The sequence below is a fragment of the Strix aluco genome, chromosome 1 (genome assembly GCF_031877795.1).
Source record: "Strix aluco isolate bStrAlu1 chromosome 1, bStrAlu1.hap1, whole genome shotgun sequence".
NCBI lineage: Eukaryota > Metazoa > Chordata > Aves > Strigiformes > Strigidae > Strix > Strix aluco.
In genome coordinates this window covers 110,786,812-110,804,869 of record NC_133931.1, presented here as the reverse complement: position 1 = coordinate 110,804,869, position 18,058 = coordinate 110,786,812, and the positions used below count along the sequence as shown (strand labels likewise).

Sequence of the window (18,058 nt, the reverse complement as noted above, 5' to 3'; positions counted from 1 at the left end):
GGCCCGCGGCTCCTCCGCCCAATCCCCGTCCCAGCTCGCCCTTGCTGCTCAGCCCCGCCCCTTTCTTTGAACGCCGTCAGTTACCGCAGCCGCTGCTCTCGGCCAATCGCCGCCCGCGTTGCCGCGGCGCCGCCCAATCGGCGGGCGGCGGGTGAGGGGCGGGGCGGGACGGGGAGGGGGCGGGGGACAAGGCATGACGCAGCGAGTTTTCCCCCCCCGCCCCCCCCACCCCGCGGCGCCTGGCGCCGGCTCTCGGCGGCGGCGAGGTCGCCGCTCCGGCCTGTGACGCGTGACGCACAGGTACGTGAGGGGCTGGCGAGCCCGGCGGTCACGTGGGGCGGGCGCCGCCGCTGCTGCCAGGCGCCGCGGGTCCCGTGCGGTCGGCCCGCCGCTCCGCCGCCCCTCCCCCCGCCTCCCCCCGCCGCATGTCGCTGGCGGCGCGCCCCGCTCCCCGTCAGCCGCCCGCCGACCGCCGCCTCTGCCGCCACCGCAGCCGCCGCCCTTGATGTGGTTCGGGGCCGGGCGGGGAGAAGATGCCGCCGTCCAAGTCCCGCAAGATCGCGATCCTGGGCTACCGGAGCGTGGGTGAGCGCGGGGCGCCGCCGGGAGGGGCGGGCGGGCAGCGGCGAACCGTTGGTGCGGCGGCGGCGGCTTCCCCCGGCGCGGGCGGGCCGGCCCGGACTCCGCAGCGCCCCCCTGCCCGCGGGGGAGCGCGGCCCGGCCCGGCCCGGCGGCCCCCGCCGCATCGCCCTCCCCCGCGGCAGCAGGTGCAGCGCCGGGGAGGGGAAGGGAGGGGAGGGCCGGGCCGCCCCGCTTCCCGCCGCCGGGAGCGCGCAGCCGCGGCGGGCGGGCGGGCCCCGCCATGGCGGCGCCGCAGAGCGCTGCGGGCCTGGGGCTGCGGGCGCGGGGCCGCCGTGCCCTTAATAGGAAGTTTCCCGCCCGCTCCCCCTCGCCCCGCCGCCGCCTTCCCGGCCGGGCCTTCCCGAACGGCCGCGTGGCTCCCGGGAAACCGGGCCGGGGGCTTTGGTGAGGCGGTTCCCGCCCCGCCGGGGGCGGTAAGTGTGCCGGCAGCTCTCCCCGGGGTGGCAGCCCCCGCCCCGGGCTGGTGCTGCTCCCGGGGAAGGGGGATCGCGCCGGGCGCTCGGCGCGGGCGGTTGCTCGCCCGTGGGACCGGTGCGGGGTGCGGAGCGGGAGCACTCCCGCCCCGCTGGCTCGGGGACGCCGCGGTCCAGTCCCTGCGCAGGGTTTAGAGCCGGTTTCGAAATGCCGAGGGGAAACTAGGTTGATCTGTTGCCCATTTCTGACCTCCCACCCCCCCTCCCCCCGCCTCCCGTAGAGGTCCTGTGTGCACCAGCAGTGTAGCGGAGCCGACTGTCGAGCCGGTTGTACTCATTGCGGCCGTGGGGTTGTACCGGCTCTGCGGTGTCCCCAGCACGGGATCGTGTTGCTCTTGCACAGCGCGGCTGGTACAATCCAGCGCAGGCTGATCTACGTGGAGGAACTTCCTGGAAGCGTCCAGCACGAGTCAATAGTAGCCGAGAAGGTTTTTGTTCCATAACTGCCTTCACCTGTAATCCTCTCTCCTCCTCCATTCCCCATCTTTCAGATGTTTCAGCGTTCGGGCTCTTAAAGCAGAGGGGAATAAGCCATAGTACAGCTGTCCGAATCGATCAAACTTAAAAGCGTAGATCAATGTTGAAGATAATGTGCGGTTGGAAAATAAAGAAGATGCAACAGAGAGACACTATACTGCTATAAAAGGGGTTTTTACATTAAAGTAGTGGCTGAATCAGTAATCTATCTCTTGTTATGCACTCAGCAGAAAGAACCCTTAAAAAAAAGCTTTTTTTAAAGATAGAAAGAAGGCTTAATAAGCGAAGCTGTTTCTTAGATTTTGTCTGTAACTGCAGCCTGACTTTGAGATGGGGTGGTGTAAAAAGGAGGATGAATTCATGAAATCCTTCAAAGTAGCAGCAAGTAGTAGATTGATTGGTTTGCGTAGTATATTTGACATCACTTGTTGCAATCTGTCCCACTCTCTGCTGTGTGTTATGCTTTCTTGTCTCTTGTTCTTGCTTTGAGCACTGGTGAAAACAAGAAATAGGCAGTGTAAGTGGGAAGGAAGAATGCTTGAAATTCTGTCCTTTAGAAGTCTGTGATGGGGACTGGGTGTATTGTTGAGCTTTGGTCTTTGATCTGTTGACAATGACAAGCACCAGTCAAAAAATTGGATTGTAGTAGGGTATATAGTCAGTTGAGGAAAAACCAGACGAAATAGTATAGTACTGTTAATCTGGTCAGTGACGTTTTGAGCAATAGTACTGATACAGCAAGGATGGGCAAAAAATCACCATCGTCTATTAAGACCTACCGCTGAACTTCGTCAACTAAAGTTTTCTGAGACTAGTGTGGTATTAGGCTTGATGGGACAGGGTCAGTTTTATCAGGACAGCTACAAGTTGTATGAACGTAGAATTAAGGGGAGGGGGGAAATTCTGGTTTACTGTAATTTTCCTTTCATTGTCCTACACAATTCTGTGTTACCTCTTAGGTAAAAACCTTGTGCGTTAAAACTGCAAAGTTACTCTTAAATATGGGAGCATTACATTTCTAGGCAAATACTTATGTTCACACAGTAGAAACAGGTCATTGGGGTCTTACTTCCATCTTGTGGAGCTGTTAGAAAAGCAAGAAAGTCAAACTGAGATTCAGGTTGGGTTCTCTGCTCATCTAAGTATGCCTCCTAAAGTCTAGCAGGATAGTGACTTAGTTTGGCTGCAGAGAAGCTTTTGAGTAAGTCTTGCTTTCTGTTACGATGGCAAGGATATTACTTGAAATCTGGGTGAGAAGCGATCTAATCTCTTCTTAGGACAGGCTTTTGGGTGGTAGAAAATGAAGAGCATTTCATCTGGGAAAAATGCAACATTTGAGGAGAGCTAATGTTCATTAAGGTGGGGAATAATTCCAAAATCTGAAAAACTAGAAGGAAATGCTTTCTAAATTTCCTTTTATAATTAGGGAGCTACACTGCTTTGCCATTAACATTAATCTTGACCCTGGAATGAGGGAGGCTAACTGGTAAGTTGTAAAGTGTTTACAGTTTTATACGTTAGCACAAATGCTTAGGTGACCTGCTCTGTGAAGTTGCGTGCTCTCCTTGTAATTTCTGTGGTATTTGAGAGGAAGCTAATCAGAAAAAGGTGGGCTTTTTTCCTGAGTCTCTTTCAGTTGCATGTTGAAATAACCAGGTTTTGATGACCTATTTCAAGCAGTGAGCTGTTCTCTACAGTTGATGATTCAACAATTTTGCGGATCTCTCAGGTTATGAGTGTGTATAGTAATGGGACAGGCATGTGCTCCATGGGGATTTGTGAAACAGGGTCTGAATCTTGTACTGGCTTCATGCTTGTTTCTTTTACTTACATTAAATTTTATTCTTATCCCAGTGCTGTTGTCAGATAGACTAGAGGTTGGGAGTGGTATTCTGAAATAATAGTTCTCGGAATAGAAAATTCAGGAGTCTGCTTGTTTGAATACACTCCCTCTATCTTTCAGCACCGCCATCAGCCCTTTCATATGTGAAACTAGTATTCTATGCTGATGGGAGAGATCACAGTGGAAGGCTCGTGAGTTCCCAGGCAGACATACTTTCTGAGATGCAGACAGAGTATTTGCCAGGAACTTCAGGACTTGTTTTTTGGCGAGGAAGGCCAATTATGTGTGGATATAGCATACAGGTTGTGGCATGATGCTAGACAAAATCACACAAGAATGTCTCCTTTGGGTTTTGCTCAGGCTTAAATCGGTCTAGGAAAGTTAAATTCCATTGTGTAAGTGTACTTGTCTCAGTGAGGTTCTCAGAAGAAATCAGATGGATCTCATCCCAAAATCTGATAGTTTCACAATGGGAGGAACTTAACTTTGATTGCTGTTGCTTGATAAGTGACCAGAGTGGACCAGCTACTAGAGATCTGATTCTGGGAAAAAAAACCCAAACTGTCTTATGGATGACGAAGCATAACATTTTAGAAAGTTACTGCCTTCACCGAAAAGAATCTTCATGCTTGTATTGTGGTCATAATTTGATATATCCCAAATATAGTTGGAAGTAATGGATTTGCTTGGAAATAAATCAGGACTAAGATTTTCTGGATCTCTTCAGAGTAACAGCCACTCTAAAAAGCAGCATGTAGTTCTCCAAAATGCTTTGTGCTCAGTTTGGTTCTTCTTTGTTTATAGAAGAAATATGTAATTTCAAACCACAAATGCCTGTATGGAAGAAGAGGTTTCTTAGATCGTCTTGTGAAGTAGCTTATTACTGGGATTCTCTGTATTATATTGAACTGTGGGATTTAAGATAAGCAGGGAGGTGGTGTTTGGATCAGCTGCTTCAGTTGTAGGTCACTATCTCAGCCTGATTTGTTTTCTGCTGTTCATATAACTGCTGCTGCTGGTGTTACGGATATACTTGCAGAAACTGGAATTCCGTTTCTGAATTTTGGATTGGTGATCTGAAAATGCTCTCCTGGTCAGTTTGTAGCTCTAAGGGGGAAATCTGGTAAGTTAGTGGTGACTTACCCGTTTTCTTTCCCAGCTAAATAAATCAACTTTTCTTGTGTAGGTGGAGAGCAGTCCATATTGCAGGCAGAAGTAGTCATGGTCTGTGACTGCGTCATGCAGGTGGCAAAAAAAACCTATGATGGAACAAAGTTATCTGCCAAGGTTAGACTTATATGGAAAGGCTTCCAGGTGGTTGTATTAAGCTGAAAAACGCTTCCCCCCCCTCCACCTTTCCTGAAAGCAAGAAAGGCAGAAAATGCAGTACCTTAAATACGTACCTGTAAATAGTAAGAATGGTTGTTAGGACAAAATGTATTTACTGGCTTTGAAAATATGAGTTGTTTGGATGTTAGCAGGTTTGTATTGTAAAATGGAGTTGAGGCTTTGCTTTTTGCTTCTGAAAGATGGCATCTGTTCGCACAGTAGTATACCGCCCTGAGGAGGTATCCCTTTGATATTGGATGGAGGGAAGTGGTAATTTTAGCAGGCAATAAATTGCCCGTGTAAATGTCAAGAGAGGAGGAATGGAGAAATTACTGCTGTCGTGTGCTGTAATTTGGTTTACGGAATTGGTTGTGTCCGCAACATTGGAAAGCCTGAGATTTAACAGGAAAATTGAGTGGTTCAGGATCCAGCTGATACCTAAGGTTAAAATTTTGCCAGGTCCCTAATAAGTGCCAAGGTTATTTTCATAGTGCTTCCCTCGTCAGGACTGCATTTGCTCTGCCGGCGTGCAGCAGTGCTGCTAAAAGGAAAGGTTGCAACTACCAGGGGACTGAAATGAGGCTGGAAATGCCGGCTTTAATTGCATTTCAGTGTGACTGACTATGCCGTTCGACAGTGAAAGTTGCCACAGCACATTTGATAGCCAGAGCTGGAAGCACTAGAGGCAGCATGTTCAGCTGTAATATCAAGCCACAGTAGGGTTATTTGAGGACACCGTTCCAGGATTAACTCTTAAATTGCCTACTCCGATCTCTTTTAATGGTAACACTTGCAGGTTTTGCTTGTGTATTTGAGTGGTTTGGTATTTGATTACTCAACTTAGAGTTAATGTCGACAGGGAGAAACCAAATGAAATGTAGATCCTGTAATTTACAAGCTATATAAAGTTGAAGCTCTTCATTTAGATATACTACACTGCCTTAAGTGTAGGTTCTGGGTAAACCAACCACCTCTGCGGTACACACTGCTGCAGAAACTTAGCATAACCACGCGTTTGAGATTAGAAGAGCAGGCTGAAACGCGATAAACTACTGATTATGATTAACTTCCTGTAGCTCTCCTGAAGGTGACATTCAAGGGCGTATTTTAAAAACTGCTTGACTTAATTGTGTATTCAATCCAAAATCGAAACAGCTTCTCTGTGGGATGTTCATAATGCACTCGAGCTCTGCGAATCCTGCATGAGTCAAAATTGCTTGGTGTCATCTCAAATTATCCTAAATCGGAAGCTGCAGACTTGAAGCATAGTACATAAAAACACGAAGCTGCCCTTGTCAGTCGTGGATCTGTCTCCTTAAGGACTTGAGAGGCTGCCTTTTGTTTTCCAAGGCCTATATTTGAAGTGAATGGCAAATTTGTTGTGAATTTGATAATGTGAGAAATTAAAATGTGCTTCCTGAGTTTAGGGGAGTATTTATTGCTTAAAATTTCTCTCTTCCAATCCTGGTCAGGACATTTGCTTTCCTCTACAGTTCTTGCACACCAATGGCAGCTATCCTGCAAATGAGGGTGTATGGGATGGGCGAAAAGGGAAGAATGTGGAGAAAGTCTGTTATGTATTGCCTAGCAGAGCTCTTAAACTTTAGACCTTAAATCTTGTCACCAAAAACTTATGATTGTGAGCCATTAAAGGTTATATTTCCTCTTGAGAAATATGAAGTACAGTGGATGCCAAATTGGGGGTTTTGGGGGAAAAAATGCTTGTATTGAACTTGTAACAAGGAAGTAAACTGAGGCAGTTTTTGAACAGAGTGCTGAAATAGGCTTTCAGGTACAGCTTTTCTCAAGAGATGTCCCTGCCACTTTCTTTTTTTAATTGCCATGTAATGAAGGCAGATGCAAATGAGCTATGTAGGGTGGGGCTTCCCTTGGCACAAGTCGAGCTAATCCTGCACTGTGGCTGGAAGTTACACCTTCCTGCCCCCACCCACCTGCTGGCACTGGCATGCTGGAAGCCTGATCACCAGCTTAGGGAATTGATTTCCTTAAAAAGTAAAGCAACCAGAAGGAAAAGTTTTCATATTGTTCATCTGGTCGGCTCTGCCAGTACAACCCTGACAGAGGGAATGGGGTCAGGAGCATGAGTAGTTTGCGGGAGGGTGGAGTAGGCTCTTTGTGGTCGTGTAGACTTTCCTTCAGTCAGACCTGTTATGAAACCACATCTGTAAGTATTTTTCTCCGCCACTCCAGATAAGCGTGAATGCTTGTTTGTAAACTTTTAACAGCGGGCCTTTTGAACCCGAGTGGTTCTCTTGACGGAAAAAGATAGCCTTGTAAAGGTGGTGAAATGTGCGTTGGGGAACCGTGAAGAAATCAAGTTTTTCAAGATTCTTGTTTAAATAACCTTCCATAATCCAATCTAATCTAATCCTTTCATACAGAATCGAGGAAAAGAAAGATGTTTGACCTGGGGTAAATCTAAACCTTGTTCTGAAGTCTTCAAATTCAGATGATGCTTCAAGTGTTCAATTCCAGTTGATCTGGAATTTTCTGGAAAGACTTGGTAGTAAAGATGCTGCGCTGGATCAAAGCCAAAGCTCCAGACTATGATCGTAGAATCATTTAGATTGGAAAAGACCTTTAAGACTGAGTCCAACCGTAAACCGAACATTGTCAAGTCTACCACTGAACCATGTCCCCAGGTCTTTTAAATACCTCCAGGGATGGTGACTCAACCACTCCCCTGGGCAGCCTGTTCCAATGCTTGACAACCCTTTCAGGGAATAAATTTTTCCTAATAACCAATCTAAACCTCCCTGGCTCAACTTGAGGCTGTTTCCTCTTGTCCTGTCGCTTGTTACTTGGGAAAAGAGACCAATACCCACCTCGCTACAGCCTATACAACTGTACAACAAAGTGCAAGGCATTCAGAATCACTGATTGCCTCCCTACTTGGAAAACTAGTGGAAACGAATCTAGAGGCTCTGCGTTTCAGAGTAATGTTCAGTGTTTGCTAAGATACCCTACAAAATACCTGTTTCCTGCAAATACCTGTTGACTCCTCAATCTGGTTCACTCCTTTAATTGTGAGTATTTATTGACACTGTTGCAGCATAAAGATGATTCACAGCTACTTCGTCTGTTTAGATGCACTGATTCTTCCTGAGTTTACCATATGCACTTTGATTGCAGTACATGCAAATTTTTAGTTGTATGAAGGATGCGGAATGAGACAATGGTGAAAAAGGTAGTGGTATAAACAGATGATGCAAGTTCTCAAAGTGCAGATTTTAGATTATCAAGCATGATGTGCCAGTCAAGATAAAGATAGGACAAGCAAAGAATAGCTTGAGTCTTGGGGGCTTCTGCAAAAGGGAAGAATACTTGGAATTTCTTATGGGACTTAAGTGCCTTAGAGAACTTATGACTAGAACATGAGGAGGAAATTTATAGCAGTTTAATTTGGATTAAATCCTTTAGAGTTTTTGCATAATGGGCAACGATTAATCTTTTGAGACATAAGACTAAGTGAATGATTTCTGAAGGCCTTGAAAGGAGCAAAAGACCCTAATGTGTGACACTCGGAAGACTTGTTCAGAAAAGTTGCTGCAGTGCTTGTATATTAAATAGGTATGAACTAAAGAAATCATGATTCCCTGATAGATTATGCTTTAAATAAGGAAGTTTGCTTTCAGCTTTCTTTTTTTAATATTACACTGAAGTCTTAAAGAATGAGGAGTTAATAATTCTGGAATGGTTGTCAGTATTCGTAGGTATTTTGGGTTACAGGAACCAGAACAGCATGCATGACAAATCTTAGCTAGTTATTTGTATTCTGTGGAGTACTGAGTTAAGTGAATTTTAATTTGGAAAAAGAGGGAATACATAAGTGGTCTTCAGTGTGTGGGTGTGAACATGTGCAAGTGTAATATGAAATTATGATATGAGAGTGTCTCTTGACAACATTGTCTCCTGAGTTAGTGGGATACATCTGTCTAGCTTCAACAGCTTGTCAGATTGTATTGCCAAAACTTCATTCAATATGTATGACCTCCTTTAAAGGTACTCTTGCTATATGCCAGAGAGCTGGGATGCATAATACGTAGGAAAAACTCCATTAAATCTGTCCTACGAACTGTCAAAACAATCAAGCACTTGACATTAATGCAGTAAAGTGTATTTTGCTTTAAGGTTTGGTCCTCCATTAATAACAAATTTCTGGTGTTCTAAAATCTGTTTCAAAATTAGCATTTTTAATTAGGACTGGAAGCTTCTGCTTTGAAACATGCATATAAACAGGCACGGTGTTTCTTAGTTTGCTTCAGTACCTTCTGCATTGCTTTCTTGGAAATGTCCATTTTGAATAGATGTTTTGCTTCATCTGTATGGTTTGACAATGGTGAATAGATTCTAAAGAAAGGTGTTAATTGTGCTGTTTTAACCTTTTTCATGTTTGAAGAAAAAAGCTGTCAAAATTCTTGATAAACCTTTTGCGGCTGCTAAACTTAAGTTTAAAAATTATTTAAATATAAGGTAATTGAAATTTTTCTGAACAGTAGAGCTAGGAAGAATAAGTCTGGATGTTTCAAAATCATGTTTTTGATACAGAGTGTATCAAGGAGTCTTACGACACCTGAACAATTCTTCTGCTTGTCCTTCCTCAACTACAAGATATCTTTTATCCCTAAGTGTGATGGTAGGACAGAGGAAGAGTTAAAGTGAAACTTCCAGAACTGTTTCAATGACTAGCTTGTTTAAATTTCTTCTAGATGCGTGTCTTGGATGGGGTTCCTAAGCCTAGCATTGGCTTGTGCTTTTGTCACAACGCACTGCTATGAACATGTGTAAGTTAATGGTAGTACAGAAAAATAAGGTGATACCATCTCTTTTTGCATTTCCAGGCAAAAATACCATGATCTTAAAAAGCCATTATCTTATATACAATTTATAGCTAGTAGTGAGACTGGAGGATCTATGTTTCTTTTTTTCTGAAGATGGTCATGTGAACATTCTGTTGTTTTGGCATCTGGCTGCTTACGTGGACATGGGCTGTGCATCCCAAAGGTTAAAAGGGTTTAGAGATGGAGGTTGGTAAGGAGGAAAAGGGATAGTATGAGAAGGGGTGTATGGACCTAAGTTTTAAGGGCAGCTTATTGGGAAAGTTGGGGCATGTGTCTCCAGTTCTTACAGCATGGAAGTGTGGAAACTGGAAATGAAGATACGGGTTATTTCCCTAATAGCCAGGCTAAGGAAGCAAGCAACTTCTGAAAGTCTTTTCTGTACCTATGGTAAATCTTGGCCCTTGACCTATTTGCCTGTAATAGTTAACATTTTATCCATTTCTGCCAAGTAGATGTGAGGTACGTAATTGCTTAGATACTGTTTAAAATAGACTTGAAGTTAAGATTAGCTAGATTGGTTTATGATTTAACTGGATAATAACAGAATAATAATCACTATTGCACTTTGAGAATTTTATTTGTGTTGATATGGAAAGACTTGTATACCAGACAAATGCAATGCACTGTTCTGTCTCCTGAAGGTAGGTTGCCTTAAACTGCAGCTTGATCCTTAACTCCTTGTCTAAATTGTGTGGTTGTGCTAGTAGTGTTGGGAAGTTAAGAATCCAGTTTCTGTTGGCAAGTGCTTCCTCAGGTGCTGGAGCTGACCTGGCTGGAAGACACTTGTAAAAGACACTCTAAATGGAAAAATAGTTTAATGTCAGGTTGCAAGTGTCATCCTCAGTTATCTTCCTGGGCTATTTTCAAGTGATTGGGGGAGGGTGGGGTGCTTTGGTTCGGTTTTTTTCAATTTGTTTTGTGTTTTTGTTGTTCTTCCTTGCGAAGATCAGAGTTCTGTATTGTGACCTTTTTGTATGAGATAGTATAAAAACTGAGAATAGAAAAGCATGAAGCCTACCCAAAACCTCTTAATTTGAAGTACTTCGTGAGCCAACACACTGGTTAGGAAGGTAAGGAAGCCAGCTGGCTGTCATGACAGGCAAGAACTTTATAGTATGCTATAGTAAACAAGGGTTACCTATTCTATCTTCTCTGCCCTATGGCAAAATCAACTATGTCATGTCATATCTGACAGATCTTTGGCTTAAATTCCCTTGAAATTTCGTAAGGTTGGGGGCTCTAGTGATACTTCTGGTATTCTTCATAGTGTTATTCTTACCCCAGAGTCTGTTGTTTGTTTTTTTTTTTTTTCCCTGGTGTCTTACACACATCTGTCATGCTGTGATTTTGGTGTATTATTACTTTGAACCTTCCTGTTAACTGATTGTCTTCAGAGGCTACTCTGTTATGTTGATTGGGTAAGTGTGTAAATGAAAAAGGCTTGCAATCAGATTTAGTGGGGAGAGGTTAATGACTAACTCCAGCTGTATTAAGTGCTATGGTATGAAAATGGCATTTAACAGATTGTGGCTTGCTTCAACCCTGATTAATAGAGGGGAGGGACTTCACATGTTAAGCAGAAGGAATGTGGAGGATGCCTATAAAGTTAATCCAAAGGTGATCTAGAATTGAATTGGAGGAGAGATAACAGTGACTTGACCTGAATCTGATGAGGGGGAGACAGTTTTTGTAGAAGAAGATAGAGTTCAGGCATACTGTTTTTTATGTTGGCATGGTTATGTATAGATCCACAGCAGCCTTGTGCTAGCGCAGGAGAATTAAAGTGGCCAAGGCTCAACTATATGATCATTAATCAAGACAGTCTCAGTGTCGACCTGTGCATCTGTTGACAGAGGTGTGATGGAGTTGACCATGTCCTGCTCCACTGGTAGAAGAGAGTGAACACTAACCTTTGTTAGTATCCCTAAAGATCACCATCTCTGTTTAATGCTGAGATGTTAGTGTTGTCAGGGTTGGTACAGCAGTTCCTGATGCTTCATGCAGCTTTGGGAACTTCCAGCAGTGCAGGTCATGGCAGGTGAATAGTGCTGTGTGCTGATGTGGACTGCCAGTAGCAGCACTCTTGCCACAGAAGTCAGGTTTTGGCTGCCATGTGCATTGCTGGCATTTGTTGACGTTGGGTTCATCAGACTTTGGACCATCAGTGGGGGCATGGAGAGTTTGTTACATTGACTGACTACTTCATGGTCAGGCATAGTGCTGCAGGCTGAAGCTGCCTTCTGTTGCTAAGATCTCCTAGTGATTATTATGCAGTTAGATTGAGATGTGTATGTTTAATATATTGTAAAAGTAGCTTGCTTGTAGTTGTTGGAACAGATCAGTACTATCTTCAGGTTTTGCTACAATTTGGCAAATAGCTTTGTGGACCTCTTGTCAGAGTGAGGCCGAAACTTCCTAGCTGTAGTTGCTGGATATCTATCACAGTATTGGTTTGGTAATGTTGCCAAGAGAGGGGATATTACCATTACTACCTTGTCAAGATTTTGTCAGGTACCTGCTGTCTATCATCCTACAACAAGGAAGAGAGAAATACATCTCTTACTATTGTTCTTGGAATTCCAAGAAGATCCTTGAGGCCCTGCTTCATACGCATTTCAGTAGTGCTGTCAAGAGGGTCCATTTCTCACCATTTCAGCTGCATTTCTGACAGTTTACTTGGCATTATGATACACTCAGGGTCAAGCTCCTAGATTTGCCTTTTTAAAAAGAAGCCAGTAAAACGTCACTGATGCTTCAGAGGCTTAGCCCTCTACTTGGTGGAGGTTGTAGGCAATGGTGAGGTATGGTGGCCACAGTGTTGGCAGGAGTCAATGCTGTGGCTCCAGTCCTCATAAAGATCCTTATAAAGGAAGATCCTTAGGGAAGATCTGCATTTCAGTGAGAGTACTGATCCTTTGAAAGACTGAGGTCTTCCATCTTGGTAAGGTTCTGTGCTATTAAAGCTTTCTCTGTTATTGGTGTAGATCAGGTGGTCTAAAAACTTAAGTGGGATTTGCAGTGAAAGGAAGACGAGAGCAGAGTTTATCCTGTTTTCTTATAGAAATGTTAAGTTTAAAATCCTGACTTGTACCTGTGCGCTCTGGCTTGTTCAATGGCACACTGCTCTGCCAGGTGGTCAGGAGTGGCATGTAACTTAATGTGGCTGGTGTTAACTTCAGCCAGTTGTGTAGAAATGAAAAAAAGGAATATGGTGGCTGCAAATGGCTGGTAAAACTAAATAGCTGCTTTATCCCATGTGCTGTGCATACAGTGGAGTTCGTTGGTTTCTGCTGTTAAACTCAGCTGTGCTGCAAGTGCCATTAGGGCAGTCTCTGGTGGATGGTGGACTGAGAGCTGGTGCTCGTAACTGCAATTCAAAATACCCCTTCTTGAAGTGTTAAAACCTGCTAGTCCTGATATTTCTAGCTTGTAGAAAAGTAATTTAAGTTGTATACCCCAGTGATCTTTAGGGTCAAGAAAGAACTGACTGGACGTTGGGAGTTCATTCCCTTGTGTTGAAACTAAAACCTTGAAGATGGAAAAGGGGAATGCATGGAATGCATTAAAGCAAGGGATACGAGTTTTTATTTCTAATGACATAACGTTTAAAACTGATTTAATGATGAAACAATGACAGTTACTAAAAGTATCTTTCAAAGACATTTCATGTTGTACATATCGGATGATCCAAGGAAAGGTCAAGTTTATTCACATACCTAATTAGCTGCTTGAAATGTGTGCATAGAGAGGACTTGGCTTCTACCCAGCAGTACAAGTTGAATTTTGCCTCTTTGGGGGAAAATCAGTACAAAAGTTCAGGCTCTTTCCCTCTAAGTGTGTCATAAACTGAAGCATTAGGGTCTGATCTTTAAGCTTAATAAGCTTCTCATTAGAAGTGCAGTCTATCAAGTTGTACTGCCTAACTTTGAGTTTAGGAATGCATTTGCTAATTAGGCTAACAGTAGATGCCTGATAAACCAAGTTGCCTCTGAATTTCTGCTGCCACCTAAAATACTTCAGGCTTGGTGCTGTGGGGAGGGTGGTGGTGGTGTGCAGTTTCTGAGGGAAGTCTGAAGGGGGAATATAGAGGATGGTATTTATCTGAGCAAATACTGGTTGACTGTCTGGGATATGAATGTCTGAATTTCCTTTGTAGTTAGGAGACGCCAGGATGCAGTTCCCTTGACCTATTTAAAGCATCTTGGGTGCAGCCATCTATGCATGTATACCATGGCCAGGCGAGATGTGTGTTGCAGAAGTTTTCTGGATTTTTTTTTTAAGCCTTGTAACAGCTTTTCCATCTTTGACAACTGATAATAAACACGTGGAATCAAAATTGCTGTACCTCATTAAAAGGGAAATACCAGACAAACTGTGGCACTCTGTTTTTCTGTCAGCAATTTCTTCTGACAATCCTTTGCTGAGGTTACTGACTTAAATGGAGACAAAATGCACACCTGGAAGTGGCAACTAAGCCATTGCAGGAAAACAGTGGATTTTTTTCTCTATGTGCTTGCCTGGTCATCTAATACATTGCAACAAAGTGTAAGTGTACGTTGAGAGGTGAGCATTGCTGCAGGATGGAGCAAGCTTGCCGTTGCGTATCAGGGAATAAAGGATGTGCACTCTTCTTGCTTTCCTTACAGAAAACAGGATTTAGATAGCATTATTAGGTCTCTTGGTTTGTGTTTTGAAAACTCATTGCTGCCAACCTAGCAAGGGCCTGCAAATACACTTGTGAGTTTGACAGACTGCTTTGAAATCTGAAGAAAATAAAGGAAGCCATCCAACTTCCTTTCTAAATGACTGCCTTTTAGATTTCTTCTGGCTTGCAGAGGAATACCTTTGATAAACCTCAAGAAGATTGTGCAATGCATAAAGAAGGGAAATGAGTATGTGTCCTTTTCTCCCTGCAGGCTTGTGTTCTTGGTGTTAGTCATATGAATCTCCTCTTCTACAGCAGAGTGGTTCTTGATGCAATACATTGCATTAGACTGTCAAATATATTTCATTATATCCTAATATAAAAATAGATCAGGAGAAGGCAGGAAACAGTTGTAGCAATGAGATAGAGTGCCATAGAAGGTGGAAAAGAGCCTGTGTTGTCTTGAAATGCTGGTCTGCTGTTTGGTTTGTCATGAAGGTCTTTTCTGTTCTTGAGGTCCCTCACTATGTTTCCAAAAGATGTCTCACTGAGGTCCTCAGACTTTCGCTCTTACAGTATTATAAGGGCAGATCCTTTAGTCTGTCCTTCAGAAAGCTCAGACAGCACTTTGAGAGAGGAGTGCCACCACTCTGTATTGCAAATCGAGCATGAGTATCATACGAGCAAGTGCACCAATTGAGCTCTGTGTGTCAGCAAGAGTTTTCTCTGCAAGCATCAGAAAATAATTTTTTAATCCTGGTATCATAATGTTGATGTTGCAAGGAAATCACTACAAAATGGATAAAACCTACGTCTCAAAGTAGATGGTTATGCGCGATAATTCCTCATGATTAAAAGTCTAATAGAATTAAGTTGTATCTGACTAAAACATAAACTACTCCTTGTATCACTGTCTCCAGAGGTTTAGGAACAGGATTCTTTATTGACCCAGATGTATCATTTTTCTAGTCATTAGAATAATTCATCAAACTGCACAGCAGTGGTCAGCAAAATAGCAACTACGTAGCTGTAATTAGTACCTGGAGGGGAAAAAACTTAATTAACCATAGAAAGTTGCTAATGATGAAGCCTGAGATGAATGATGAGCTAGTGATGGGTCTTGAGATCATGTACTATCTTGTGAAAAGTTGTTTGTCGAAAAGTGATGCTATAATTCCCTTTGCTACCCAGTTAATCCTCTGTCTGCTCTAAGAAGTCATTCAGTCCCTTTCTGTACTCTGAGGACAAATAGATAATCTACACAGTGGAAATGCTGGTGTCTCCATTTTGTAAATCTTGGTGTTCTGAATTACAGAAGATAAAGATCCCAACATTCAGGTTACATCATGTGTAACTTTCAGTATGAAAACTTCATCTCTGTGAAGCTAAGTTGAGCACAGCTCTGCGTGAGATACTGAAAGCTGGCTGTGCGGTGAGTCTTATCTAATTTGATATGACTGACAGCATTTCATTATGAAATTTCTTGAACCCTTTTGTGTCAAAACCTAAGTTAATTTGTTCTGTAGGTAAGACTGAGTAGATCTATGTAGAGGCTAACTTAGGTAAGGTGCTAGGCTTGTGGTAGGAGTGGATTAGATGCTGCCAGCTGTTAAGTGTTTAATTAAACAAAGTATACAAGTGGGCATTTTAGTAGAAAATGATGAGTTAAAGAAGCTATGCATCTAAAATTCTAACAGAACAGAGAATCGCAACTCCTCAGTAGTTGTTGTTCTTGACCCTGTCAAACTGTTTACTGATCGCTTGTGCATACGATTTCAAGTATTGAGAAATTCTTCCTGTTGAGATAAACTGCACCGTGCTGCCAGTGGCTGTCATCGTGGAGATGCCACGTTAGAGGGCAGCTGCAGAATCGAGCTTGCACAATGCCTTGCTTGTGGAGCTGTTGTTTGACTTGCTCACTGGCCAGTTGCATCATTTCTGTCTCCTGGGTTTGGGTGGAAGTTGGCTGCAGACAAGGATTTAATCTGGGTTTTCCCTCTGCCTATTGCAAGGAGAATCAGGATATGGGCAGGCAGGTGGTGGTGCACTGACGAGAGGGCATGTCCTCTTCGGGGAGGCCAGCTGTTCATGAGCCCACCCATGCTCAGTTATTCATCTTCTTGGTAAACTGCCTAGCGTTGTAAAGCTTGAATTTTAAGGCTAGATTGATTAAATACCACAGCTCTTGTCCAAGAAGTAAAAGGATGAGTAAAAATTCAGTTTGGCAATTGTTTTGCCTTGACAATTGCAGTGGTATTTGAAACTGATGTGCTGTGACTGCACTAGTCAGAGTGTTTGTGGGATGTTCCGCTTTATGTAGCGAGTGGTCTATTGTATGAACAGAAATATGACAGCTTTATTTTTTGAAATGGTTTTCTGTCTGAAAACCTGTTCCTTTTCTGTTTTGACAGTGGGAAAACTTTTCTTTACTACTCCCACATCATATCATAAATAACAAAATGTGTATGCAAATACCCTTTGGGTGGTTCTGGACAATGTGAGTTAAACTTTTGGCCACCTGGGACTTGTGTTCTAAACACTTGTAAAACCCATTCCTCCCAATCTTTACCTTCTATCCTTTTCCTACAGGGAGAGGAAGAGTCAGTAAACTTGAAATTTGCTTACAGTTTCTCTGCCATAGAGTATCTGCTGCTTTGAGTTACCATAGCAAGTCATCCTGTTGCCCTTGCCTCAGTGTTGCCCTTATTTGATTCTTTTTTTTCCTAGTCATTTTAAGCTCTGGTTTTGAACAGACTCAAAAGGTTAAATCATAATCTCCTCCAGTAAGATTTTGCAAATGATTTTTCATCTTAAAATCACAGATTTCCATCAATTTAGTGAACTGCTTCAAGCAGACTTTGTCTTGCTTCTGGTCATGACTCTTCTCCTTTTAGTCTCAACAGATACTTATTCTGCTAAAACTTGAGGACAGTGGATACACTAAAACTACCAGTGTGGAGGATGCTACAAGGAAAAGCTTATTAAACTAAAAAACATTTGGCATTTGTTCCAAATGAGGTCCTGTTAGGACTGAGCCTTTTTTTGAGGTATGCACCCTTGAGTAATCAATTAATCAAGTCTTTGCTGCTGGTGTCAGGCTCTCTCGTCCTTTTAGGCTGAAGTGTGCTAGCAGCATATGCACATCTAGACTGCAGTATCTCCCCACATTGTCCTCCCTGCAGCACTCCGAGATGGAGTTAGCATATCAGTAAGTGCAGTTGCGTGAAGTTCCTTGGCCCCTGCCTCACAGATGTTATGTTGATGTTGTAATTCTCTATGAAAATGTTGCCTGATCATTCCGGGGAAAGAGGAGATAGCAGCTAAATTGTCAACTTAATTTTCCACTCTGTCCAGGAGCATAGGTCAAAGGCCTGGAATAAAACCTGTGGGACAAAGTTCAAGCTAAGCTGCTGTTTACATGGTCCTGTGTGCTTCTTGGGCATGGGCTAAGTCAAGGCAGTGGGGTGTTAATGACTTAGGTTTTAAATTTCTTGTGTCCCCTTTGGAAGCCTTGGTTTACTGGGATACTGTTGCATGCACTATTCTGAGGGGGTAGGTTGCACCCAAGACTGGAGAGCTTCCCTGTGGCTCATCTAGGAAAGCAGGCATCCTCTTGTGATGACAAACACATCATTACTGGAAGGCTTGTTACAAAGCTTGGAGGAATTCAGAAGGAGAGTGTTGGAACACTGGCTTTGTCTGGTTTTGTTTCCTCCTCTTTCACTATTAGGAGGAAAGCAGTAATTAATACAGCTGGATGTTAAATGCAGCATTTTCTGTTGGCTCC

The 18,058-nt window shown here is 43.5% G+C and overlaps 1 protein-coding gene across 2 annotated transcripts in view; it reads left to right on the top strand.

Moving 5' to 3' along the window:
- The first annotated feature begins 317 nt into the window (after positions 1-317).
- RHEB (Ras homolog, mTORC1 binding) overlaps positions 318-18,058 on the top strand; it is a 43,160-nt gene continuing 25,419 nt past the window's right edge. The window contains exon 1 of one of the 2 annotated variants that reach the window (XM_074831149.1): positions 318-585. In XM_074831149.1, the coding sequence (XP_074687250.1) occupies positions 534-585 (52 nt within the window). In that variant the 5' untranslated portion in view covers positions 318-533. The remainder of the gene's footprint in view (positions 586-18,058) is intronic. The other variant, XM_074831138.1, reaches the window with a different exon arrangement.